This window comes from Anabrus simplex, chromosome 7 (genome assembly GCF_040414725.1).
Source record: "Anabrus simplex isolate iqAnaSimp1 chromosome 7, ASM4041472v1, whole genome shotgun sequence".
In the NCBI taxonomy this organism is placed as follows: Eukaryota; Metazoa; Arthropoda; class Insecta; order Orthoptera; family Tettigoniidae; genus Anabrus; species Anabrus simplex.
Window position 1 is genome coordinate 23,525,409 of NC_090271.1, and position 13,003 is coordinate 23,538,411.

The 13,003-nt window shown below is 40.9% G+C and overlaps 1 protein-coding gene across 1 annotated transcript; it reads right to left on the reverse strand.

The window, feature by feature from the left end:
• Positions 1–3,825: 3,825 nt before the first annotated feature.
• Positions 3,826–10,460, reverse strand: LOC136877670 (uncharacterized). The gene is made up of 3 exons (XM_067151883.2): positions 10,446–10,460; positions 5,088–5,261; positions 3,826–4,149 (listed from the first exon to the last, which is right to left on the reverse strand). Exons 1-3 carry the CDS (start codon positions 10,458–10,460, stop codon positions 3,826–3,828), a joined length of 513 nt encoding a protein of 170 aa, XP_067007984.2.
• Positions 10,461–13,003: the final 2,543 nt, after the last annotated feature.

Below are 13,003 nucleotides of genomic sequence, written 5' to 3' on the forward strand. Positions count from 1 at the left end.
AGAATTTCACTTTCTTTTCTTGACATGGAAAAAATAAAAATTCTTATTATCATATCACTAATTACGGGCCATGAAAACATCAATCTAAATATCATCTAAACACTTCCCTTTACACGTTCCTCCCCTCCCAACACCCTACCGGCGTACTCATCATGTGGTCTGCCCGCGCCTAACTGTACAACAACGCTCTATCTTCCACCCTCTCCCTACTCTAAGTAACTCACTACCCGATATTGACATATTCATACCTTTCGCATCCTTCAAACAAAAAAATTAAAAGATTCCTTTGGAGTCCTCTCCAGGTTTCCATTTTGTTCCGTCCATCCAATCCTCGACCTAATTGTGTAACCAACACGTGCCAGTTACCCTTACCATTGTTGTAACATTGTTATTTTTAATAATCGTTAATAATTTATTGTTGATGATTAATAGTGTTGTTTATACCGTTTGTTAACTTTTATACTTATTTAAACTTATTATTATTATTATTATTATTATTATTATTATTATTATTATTATTATTATTATTATTATTATTAGTGTAAAATGGCCCTCCACGGGCTGTATTTAATAATTAAATAAATAAATATACTCATCGGTATAAGACTAATTGGCCTCAAGTACGAATCATGGTATGTATTGACGGTATGCGCTAACACTGGACACGTCCTCTATGGGTACTTTGAATGATAAGTGACACTGCTTATCTCAAATAGTCTCCACCGTTTATTGTACTCATTAAGAGGCCCAGGTTGTACAACTCAAGTGTTCTTATAACTTTATAAAAATATAGTTTTTAATTTCACTAACTGTTTTCAGAAATGCTTAAAATTATAGATCTAATTTCACAAATGGTTTTTAATTATTTCGAGTTCTTTACAAAATGTCATCAATATTCATTGTATTGCCTATCCTTTGACTCCGGGCAACCCCTAGGTGCAGGACATTACTTTACTGTTCGTACCCTCATAGTCTCTCCTGGTATGGTGTTCTTGCCACTATCATGCTTGTATGCTCCACATTCTATCTGCATCTTGGCAGAGGCTAGAGTAAAATGTAGCTTCCACGGAAGTCTCAGTCTCATGTACTGTTTAGCTGCGACAGTACTGAAGCTAGTGTGGTATGACTGGTGCTGAGTAATGGCATTCAGAGCATGACCAGTGTTATTATAGGTGCTCGTCACAGAGCCATTGTGCTTCAATAGTAATTTCTGGCCCACTGAGGAGAACTATCTCACTCCTCATCTTGCTTGTACGCCTGCACACTACAACGCAACCTTCGGTTTTTACGGGTTTCTTATACCGACACCACCTTTGATTGTGCTGTTTGAGGGGCAAGCAATCTCCAGAAAGAAGACATCTGTCATACCAACCCTTCATCCATTCAAAAGTTATCGGAGTGTGTTGAGCGTCCCCCAGAACTATCAGAGCCCCTCGCTGTACACCTGTCGTTATGACAACACAACAAGCTTTGGTAGTGAAAGTAGTACCAGCTGTATGCTTAAGTTTTTGCCGGGTTTTGTGGTAAATAAAACACGTAATTTCCAAGTCGTGGGCTTCTACACACTTCGCCCATATTTCAGGTAAGTTATGAATACCATCTCGGAAAAACTGTTTGTCTTTTGCGGCAAACCATTCGTCGAGCCATTTTTCCAACTTCCTCGAAATTGCTGAAGTGCTTCTCTGCGAGCGCGTGCCCCATTGATGCAAAGAGATGATAATCAGATGGCGCCAGGTCGGGACAGTACGGCGGGTGCGGAAGGATGTCCCACCCAAGCGATTTCAAGGTGTCTTTCACTGGTTTTGCTGTGAGAGACGGCGCGTTGTCGTGTAACAAAATTACTTTGCCATGTCTTCTGACCCATTCCGGTCGTCTTTCGATCGCTGCGCGATTTAAATTAATCATTTGTCGGCTATAGCGTTGTGCATTAACGGTTTCGCCGGGCTTCAAGAGTTCATAATACACAACACCGCTCTGGTCCCACCAGACACAAAACATGGTCTTCTTGCGGAAGCGATTTGGCTTTGGTGTCACATGTCACAGCCACAATATTTTCCGCTTCGGGATTTCAAAATCAATTTTTCGTCACTTGTCAAACTTTGGTACAGAAATGTTTTTCTTTTTTTTTTCCACAGGTGACTTTGCCATTTTCCATTTGCCGTTCCTTTAAATCGTGTGGGACCCATTTACCGAATTTACTGATCTTCCCCATTGGTCGTAAACGTCTGCTGATTGTTTCTTGTGACACATTTAATGCTTATGCCAATTGCTGTTGAGTTTGAGTTAGGTCATCATCAAGTGACGCCTACAACTCTTCGTCTTCGCACTTTTGTGGTCTACCAGAGCGCACACTGTCTTCACATTGATATCATCACGTTTAAATTGTCGAAACCATATCTCACATGTTCTAATCAATGGATCGTATTCACCATATGTCTCTACCAGCAAACGATGACTTTCCTCAGCTCTTTTCTTTTGATTAAATAAGAAAAGCAATGCGTGCCGCGAATGTTCTTTTTCAGGCACAAACGTCGGCATGATCACTGAACGGTACAACACAGACGCTAGTGTTCGGCGGACTCAACTTGTGTGTGTAGGTAGGTTAATGTCAGACGAACAAACTGACGTATGTGTCAAATTCATACGCTGCATAATGTCCGCTGGCGCCATCTCTTCGTGAAACCGGAAAAGACTTATGCATACATCTAGTATAATGCGCCATACGGCAGTGTCGTATCAATGATTCGTAAATTATTTATACACGCTGACCATACCTATGTACCTCTGTATCGAGTGACACTGACAATGGACACATCCTCTGTTGATAAAGCTATGAATGATAGGAGTGTAGAAGGAACCAATGACACAGCTTATTTATAATGCTCTCAACACTTTATTATACTCATTAACATACACAGGTTGTACAATTATATTACATAACAGCCTACAACAATGTAGCACAGGTAAACAATAGTAGTTAACTAAAATACGTATTATGAGCCACTTTCTGTGTTAATGCTTACCACCCATTCTGAAACGTGATTTGACATTGTAGTCTTCCATTGTAGTTTCGTTCACGTTACTCATTCCGAGATTTGATTCTGTCTGTTTATTTTCTTTTTCAGAGGTTTATTCTAAACATACTGTGAATGTTTTAATTCTTTTAATTTTATAGCTTTGAAACTGCGTAAGAAGAATATTCTCAAATTTGTAGGTAGAAGTGAAGTGCATTTTGAATTACAGTGCACTACTTTTGCTGACAAGGAAGGAAAATGTAAAGTACGTAAAGGAGGAATAGGCATCAGAGATTAAGATTTGAACTGTTTTGTGTCTAAGGTCAAAACTTGATGCCTTCAGCTTCCTCTAATTTACTACTGACGTCATACGTAAGTTAGAAATGTTCCGAAAGTCGTCTACAGTCTAAAATTCACAGTTTGCAATTGAGCTCAGCAATACTAGACACTTATTGAGAAGACAACTACACGCCAGTATGAAGGTACAACGAGCCGGCAATCGTTGTACGACAAATGAAACATGGCTTCAAAATCTACAATTCATTACACTAATTCCGTCTTCTGCAAAATTTTCCGTGGCGGTAGTACACTGCGGGTGTTTTTATTTTCTACACAGAAAAGTGAGATCACTTCATACGTTTAGAGTTACATATAAAAGTAGTTCAACACTTACAAATTATACGTTTAATGACTAAATATTACTCCTTACAGTTCACTATATTTGTTATAAATAAATAAGTTATAAGCTCTTTTCCTTGAGATATGATCAGTTTCAGGATTTACGTAAATCAGTCCATTTGTGCTGGCATTATTACTTGCCATGTGGGGGCAAATAACTTCCGGTGACAAGCCCACCTGCAGCTCCTCCAAATCCTCCGGCTCCTCCAAATCCTCCGGCTCCACCAAAACCTCCAGCTCCACCACCTCCGTAGTGGGGAGTGCCGGAGTACTGGACATTAGCGACGTATCCGGTAGCGTCGCTTGCGGTGTAAGTCACCACCTGGTTGCGGCCGTCAGGAAGCAGCACCTGGTATTCACCCTTCACATTACCAGAACCGTCACCACTCTCGTGCTGCCCGAAGTCGTTCCCACTGAAACCGTCTCTTACGGCGTACTGGAAGTTGTATGGAGTGGGCTGAAACATCGTACAACAAAGTGATTAACTCTTTCGCAGGGGAAAAACCAACATTTACTGAAGAAATATTAAACTCCTAACTGGATAAAAGAGATAATCCACTACGGATAGCTGCCCTTATGCGAGGAATACAGCAAAGGGTCATGATAAATACAAGAAGATGATAGGAATTAAAATACATTTAATTAATTTTCATTGGAATTTAAAGAATTTTAACAACAAAATTCATTGATTTCGTGTTCTATTTATTTCAGTGGCAATTGCTTTTGCACAAAATTTTGTACAATTCAGAGGGAATATTTAAGCAGCACATTAACAATTTTTTCAAAACATTCGCATGGAGTCGAAACTGGAATTAATCACGGAGAAATTTGAAAATGTTAAGCGCCACCAAACAACATAGAACTTGCCATTTATTAGTTTTGTACTTGTACCCCAAGTCATACAGCAAGGCCTGTTCTTTCCTGCATCATTGATGAATTACAGATTAACAAACTTATTGCTGTGAAATGGTGTCTTCGTGGAAGTGCTAGCTGCGGTATGTCCCATAGCGGGCACCACAGCCTCATCCATTGTACAAATGGTGCTTTCAAATTACTCCAAACTATATTAAAATATTATTTTTCTTCTTCCCAGCTCCAAACAGGCCACGAAGGGTGCTGGATGAGCGGACGATAAAGGCCACCACTATCCGTAACGACAGCACTAAGTGAGATAGTGTAGTTACCAATATGCCCGTCCACCTCGGGAATTAACCTGGTAATCATTTTCTATTTACGCCTCTCCACAAGTGGAAATATCGTTTCTAATTCTTTTTACTTTCTGTTGAAGACTCGAACTCACTTACTTGCGGGTAAACTGAGTCAACTTTCATCGTCTCAGCTTGGCAGCGGCAGGATTACCCGTTCTAATCTGAGTGGTTAAATAAGTTTACTTACAGGTCCGTTATAAGCTCCATTATATCCACCGTATCCACCAGCTCCTCCAAAGCCACCACCTCCAAATCCTCCGGCTCCAAATCCTCCAGCAGGGCCTCGGCCGTAACCTGCTAGTAGTCCTCCAGTGACCAGGTCTGTCGCCATGAAGGCGGCGATCACAGCGATACACAATACCTGTGAACACAAAAGTTATTTATCAGAATGTGTTGAAGTTAAGAGTCCAAACCTAGGCCTGAAAATCTGCGTTAATTGTCATTCCAATGAAAACAACCGCTGCCTATTTTGAATGTGACGACACTAAGACAATACACTGCAATACCACGTAAATTACATTACACTTATTCTTACATTACTGACATTCCTGCACTATTAAATGCCTTATTAAGCGTAATGAAGGTAGTTCCAATAATAATGTGCATTCCTAATAATTGAAAGAAAACGAAATAGTGTATTTACAGGAGTAAAATGTTAAATTTTGTGTATTGACGGAGGAGTGTGTGTATTTAGAAACTATTTTATCTTGAAGAACACAGGAACTTACATCTGGATACAATATTTCAATAGTTTTTATAATTTCCTAAAATCTTCAAAAATACCTCAATGAAATAACTCTAATAATATTGAGATAAGGTTAGAGACGCACGTGGGTTATACTGGGGAAATCGATGGATGGAGAGTGCATCTACCAGCCAACTATCGTTTGCTTTTGCGAAAAATACCATTTCGAGTCAATGAAGTAATTTGCTTAACTTTGGAAGTCAAGAAAACATTTGAATTCAATGAGATTTTCAGTACAGCAGCTCTGTGTTCGAAGTTTAAATTCCTACATTTAGGGGTCGTGTTCATGGGATTTAAAGGTAATTAATTTATAAATTATTACACAAACTTTAGTGTCCTTAACATACTGGGTTTTTGTGCTAAGTGCACTTTGCAATCATGTTACCTTGAAAATGCTACAGGAAGAATTAGAAATGAAAAATAGCATTATTCTTGACATGAAATCCGATTTGTGAAAACATCTTTGGACGGATACAGCTATATTTACTTTCTGCATGTACAGTTTTTGAAACCATTAAATTCATCGTTACATAATGAACTTTTAGACAACGAAATCCAAATAAATAATCAGCAATACTTCTGAAATACGATATGGTTTTGTTAGAACACATGTATTTAATTTCGGACGTGTATCTGAGATCAGAATGATCATGTGATAAGAAAAAACAACAGTTAACAAATACAGGTTTGAAATTTAAAACTTTCTTCTGTTAGAAAATAGTAGTTGGCTGGAACTTAGAACATTGTTATTTATCTACCATAATAAAACATTGGTCAGTGGCTTAGCTGGTGGTTTCACACCCGTGAGGCTGAGATTCGAATCCTGGTCAATCCTGGATTGAGATTTTCACCTCAAAATCACGTGCCGCCAGGAAGGACATTCGGGCTTAAACACTCGGCCAAACAAATGAGCCTGGTTAGCTCCAGTGACTGCACCAATAACTAGCACAGTTGAAGAACGTTTATTGAAACAGTGGTCTTGGAAGATTTTACCTAACAACTTGAAAAAGTCCATATAACACTATTGATCAAGGAAAAGCTTCCAATAATCATTAGGAAGAGCAAGTTACATAGTTCTAGTATTTAAACTCTGATGTGAATTAATTTGGATACAACCATCTATATAGTTGGCTGTGACTGGAAGATACAATAGAAACAATGCAGACTTGTCAATGATCATAACAATATAGATATGATACTGTATAGGCTTTTGGGCTTACGCCATGTCAAGGAAATAAGGTGAAATTCTTAACGTTTCGCAGGAAACTGTAGTCTGCGTCCTCAGAAGAAATCTCGATAGACCACGAAAAAGGCTTCTTAAACAATGACACTTTGAAATTTATATGTTATAATAGAAGTGGAAATGGTACGTTCATTCGCCGCCAGATGGTCCGCAGGACGTAGCACAACGCTAGCGTTCGAAGCGGAAGCTGACCGAACCATCACAATCAGACTAAACGGTTCACATAACGTGTTTGAGTAACACAAATGTATAGACAGGTGTATTATATAGACACAACCCTGGAATGAAACATCTGGCGACGAGGGGGTAAGAGCTCGAGCATCTTGGAACATGGCATCATGACCCGACGATAGAGCGTGCTCAGCTATTGCCGATTTTTCTGGTTGGTTGAGAGGAATATTACGTTCATGTTCCTTGCTACGGGTACCAATGAACCGGCATGTTTGGCCGATGTATACCTTACGGCACGTACAGGGAATTTCGTATACCCCAGGATGTAAAAGGGGGGATAATTTGTCCTTGGGTTTACTCAGACTATGAGCAATTTTAGTGGCGGTGCCAAACACGGTTTTTATATTGTGTTTGTGGAGGACCTTGGCAATTCGATCTGTGGTGTAGTGAATGTAAGACAAGTAGGCAGTTCCCTTCATTTCTTCCTTCTGTGAGATTTGCTTGGTCCTTTCTCTGGGATGTAGGGCTCTATGAATCTGCAAATCGCTGTAAACATTACCCTGAACGCGACTTTGAGAGTGTCCATCTCCACCTGGATATGTGATGGCTTCATCATAACAATGTTGAAGAAATGGAGAAAACATTTGAAAAATGAACTTGTTGAGGATTTCTTTCAAAGTCCATTGTTACCTGAATACAGATTCATGGTTTGACTGGACTTAATCGTAACACTAATAAAATAGTGCGGTTAGTAGCTGGGTTAGTAATTTAAGGCTGGGAACCCCCAGTCTTAGGAGACGCGACGTTCAAACAACAGCCATTATACTGAGTGTTATCTCCATGCCCGTCCGAGACACACCTTCTTTGAAGTCCGCATCCATCTGTATCAGTCATAGACCTAAATGGTGATAACTACACGAGTTGCTACTGTCCACATCTTTCTTTCTTTCGGCATTATTTCCTTACACGGGTCAGTAGAACCACAATGCAGTAAATATTTTCGTGTACGAATAAAAACAAAGGACAAATTAAAATTGTATCTACACAGCCAGCCGCCTGTATGGCTTCAATTTCCCACGACACTTATTTGATTGGGCACCAGTCCTAGTGAGTCGTTACTCCAGTATCTGCTGGCTAGGAGGCGTCATGACGGTCCAAGCGTCTTACAACTGTATTTTCAAGACGCTGCCCAAAATTTGACCAATGAGCATCAGCTTTACTCTAACGTCTGAAACCCTGAATATAAATTTGTCGTCACCTTCGTCGCCATTTTCCAGTAAATAAGGGTCGGCATTTTATCTTAATTAAATCTAGTTTTACGGCCGGATGCCTATGCTGACGCCAACCACATGTGCAGGGATGTGTTTTCCATTTCATAAGTTATACGATGGTTTCTAGTGTGGTGGAGATGTGTAACCTCCGAACTAGAGCAATTAACCAGGCCAGGAATCGAACCCGGGTCCCTCTGAACCGAAGGCCGCTATGCTCACCAGTTAGCCAAGGGGCCGAACATACTCAATTGAGTGTAATAAGGTAATTATGATACAGAGTGAGTTGGCTGTGTAATGATATTCTTGGGGTATAAGTCCCAACTACTACTTTTATGGTTTTCGGAGCCGCCGAGGACCCGAGTCCTAGAGGAATTTCTTTACGTGCCAGTAAATCTACCGATACGAGGCTGACATATAAGAGCACCTTCAAATACTACCGTTCTGAACCAGGATCGACTCTTGTAACTTGCTGAGCTAGCGGGTATGAATTCCATAATCAGCAGCCTTGAAGATAGTTCCCCTGGTTTCCTATTTTCGTACTAGACAAATACTGGGGCTGAACCTTAACTAAGGCGACGGCCAATTCCTTGCCAGCCGTAGCCCCTCATCCCATTATCCGCCTAAAGACCCGTCTGGATGAGTGCGACCATGATCCACTGCAAAATAAACCATTGAAGCAGTAGAGGAGAATGGCCGTCTTTTGAGAGTCTGAGACTTTAAGGTTTGAGTTTCAACGATTAAGAGATTCAAATTCTTCTTTCCTATGTACACCCATATAAGTGAGCGTATTTCGTTACTTGTGTGAGCAGGCCCCTTGGTGTTCTTAGATACGAGTAGGATATGTGCCGTCACTGGGTTTCAGCCTCTCCCTACCTTGGTGTTCTTAGGTACGAGTAGGATATGTGCCGTTACTGGGTTTCAGCCTCTCCCTACCTTGGTGTTCTTAGACATGAGCAGGCTAAGTGCCGTCACTGGGTTTCAGCCTGTCCCGACCTTGGTGTTCTTAGACACAAGTAGGCTATGTGCCGTCACTGGGTTTCAGCCTCTCCCTACCTTGGCGTTCTTAGACACAAGTAGGCTATGTGCCGTCACTGGGTTTCAGCCTCTCCCTACCTTGGTGTTCTTAGATACGAGTAGGATATGTGCCGTCACTGGGTTTCAGCCTCTCCCTACCTTGGCGTTCTTAGACACAAGTAGGCTATGTGCCGTTACTGGGTTTCAGCCTCTCCCTACCTTGGTGTTCTTAGACATGAGCAGGCTAAGTGCCGTCACTGGGTTTCAGCCTGTCCCTACCTTGGTGGTCTTAGACACAAGTAGGCTATGTGCCGTCACTGGGTTTCAGTCTCTCCCTACCTTGGCGTTCTTAGACAGGAGTAGGCTACGTGCCGTCACTTCAGCCTCTCCTTACCTCACCGTCATCATAAATTCAGACGTCCATGAGCTTACATTAGAAAGACCTACACCAGGCCTCTCCTTAAGCAATCCTCCGTGTGTGTGTGTGGGGGGGGGGTAGAAAAACATCCAAGGTATACCCTGCCAGTCCCAAAAGTCAACTAGAAGAGACCCACGGGTGGCTGAAATTGAGAGTATGAGTTAGTGAACACGGTGTCGGGCGTCAGGCGACTTTCCTATCTGACCCCCATTGGTCAACTCTTGTCGTAAGACAAATCTGTGTGGGTGCAATATAAAATAGATTGTTAAAAAATATCTTTCGAATCCCGAGGGTATTCGTTATCTAGGCCTATGGAGTCTCATTGTCATGCCCTTTGTGTCCTTTCTCTTTCTTTGCCCGATTCCTTCATTCTTCGAAATGTGGGAATCTTCTATTTTCCCTCTAATTAGTGTTGAGAGAAAATGTTTGTCTAGGTGTACTTCATATTAAAATAATAATCACCATCGACACCACAAAATTAATATAATTACGGGCGTAAATGATTCATTCTTGGACTGGACGAGATTGGAACCCTGAGCCTCTGGAAGAGAGTCAGGCACACTAACACTACATTGCGTAGATGTAGATGATAAAAGCTATGAACAATGCTATCTTCTGAAAATAATAATAATAGCTGTAAAGCCACTGTTACCCTCAATAATAATTGGAATTTTACTACTTACCTTCATGTTACTCATTCTTGCCAGTGGACTGAGTTCTTTGAGAGCTGAACACCTGGAGACAACTGATACCATTCCTTCATGCACGGTACCTTTTATACTACATTCTGTTGGCTCCTGGAATTTGGAATATCCTTGAAGTGTTAGTCAATAAGTGGTTTGGACAGGAACGATGGTATCTAAAAAAAGTGTTTCAATTTTTTATTTTTTAAAAATCAGAGCAGTATTGCTTGGAGGGCTATAGTGTGATGGGTCAGGGGTCAAGAATAAGGCATAGCGGACCGTCCATAACGTCACGCCTCTCACCCAGATCTGTTGCTTCATAACCTGATTGTTGCATCATAAAGGGTGAGAAAAGGGACAGGATGTGGACCCACCCATCAGCCCTACCCCTCCCTGTCAGTCCAATGCCAAATGCATAACCTTACCGTTACCGCAAGGGTGTGAAGAGGCCACGACCGGATACTGTCTGGCAGGAGGAGACAGTGACCTTGTCATTTCAGATGATACACCTACGAAGTCGAGCACGAAAAGTTTGTCGGAATTCCCAGTAATGGCTGCAATATCAAACCCAAATATATCCTTGAACTTTCGCTAGTCACATTTTCCGTCAAAAATATCAAATACACTCATGCATTTTAATTCCTCTATCCCGAAGCTAGAGTGGTGACCACGGGGTCGGTAGCTGAGCGCGATATTACAGTGTCTGGAACAACTTAAATTCACCTCGTTAAATCAGTTTATTTGCTGGCGGTCTTATACTTCCTTCTATTTTACTGTTCTGTTAATTAGGAAGTAATCTCCACTACAATATAACTTAATGAGTCTGGTATAAGGAGAAATACTCTAGCTGAAACGGCTCAAAAGTTATGTACTTTTAAAAATTTAACAAATAATATAAAATTGTACATTTCTTCCTGAAATAAACTTGATAGTTCAAACATGGGATAATATAAAACTATGACTTTTGTTTCTCTAAAAGTCTTCACAGCGTAGATATGCGATATGTACTTCATATTAAAATAATAATCACCATCGACACCACAAAATTAATATAATTACGGGCGTAAATGATTCAACTTACACATTTATAACTTGGAGGGGTGGAAGGTAAAGGCTTCCACTACCCGTAACCTCGGCACTGATGGCGTAGATTGGATAGCTCTACGCTCGGCCACCTTTGTAAATATACAAGCAATGGAAAAATGCAAATTAGTATCCACTTAAATTTTTGTGCGTATAATGTTTTTAAATTTCGGCCTAAAGCGGGCAGTGTTGTAATTTTCTTTCAATGCATTACAAAATGGTAATAATTGATCAAACAGGGGTTCCAATTGGCTTACCTACAAAATTTAACATCAGAAGAAACATATGTCGCCAACATATATGGAAGGCGGGGATTTTGAAATGCACGGAAAGCAAAATTCCGACATTGCCCCTTTTGGTACTAATTTCGAAAACATTAAACTCCAAATAAGTTAAGTTGGTATTTTTTTGTATTTTTCTATTGCTTGCGTTGAAATACCCCTTGTAAGATTTCTTAGAAAAGCAAAAAATCGTAGTTTTATTTCATCCCATTTTTCAACCATTAAGTTTATTTCAAGAAGAAATATACAATTTTATGTTATTTCTTGTCCGCCTCTGTGGTGTAGTGGTTAGCGTGATTAGCTGCCACCCCCGGAGGCCCGGGTTCGATTCCCGGCTCTGCCACGAAATTTGAAAAGTGATATAAGGGCTGGAACGGGGTCCACTCAGCCTCGGGAGGTCAACTGAGTAGAGGTGGGTTCGATTCCCACCTCAGCCATCCTGGAAGTGGTTTTCCGTGGTTTCCCACTTCTCCTCCAGGCGAATGCCGGGATGGTACCTAACATAAGGCCACGGCCACTCCCTTCCCTCTTCCTTACCCATCCCTTCCAATCTTCCCATCCCTCCATAAGGCCCCTGTTAAGCATAGCAGGTGAGGCCGCCTGGGCGAGGTACTGGTCATTCTCCCCAGTTGTATCTCCGACCAAGAGTCTGAAACTCCAGGACACTGCCCTTGAGGCGGTAGAGGTGGGATCCCTCGCTGTGTCCGAGGGAAAAGCCGACCCTGGAGGGTAAACAGATGATGATGATGATGATGTTATTTCTTAAAACTTACACATTTATAACTTTTGAGCCGTTTCAGCTAAAGTATCTTTGTATCAAAGTTATTGTACTGTAATTCAGATTATTACCTAATTAACAAGAAAGTGAAATAGAAAGCAGTATGGTAGGTACGGGCAGTAAATAAATTTATTTGAAGGGGTGGTTTTAAACCTTTTTCTGACACTGTATCTATTACTTACATGTGCAGCCTGGATACTTATCTTTCCCATCGGAACTCCCTACTTCACCCACATCGACCGTACTAGAGGCTTTCATTTTCACGTCTTTCGTTTGTCGAAACTTATTCTTCAAAGGGTGAAGATCACTTCTCTTCTCTCTTCAGATTACAGTTAAACAGCGCGTCACTGCCTACCACATCGTCGTTGTGCCTAGAAAAACAGCTTTATAACAATATTTCATCATCTAAGTTTCAA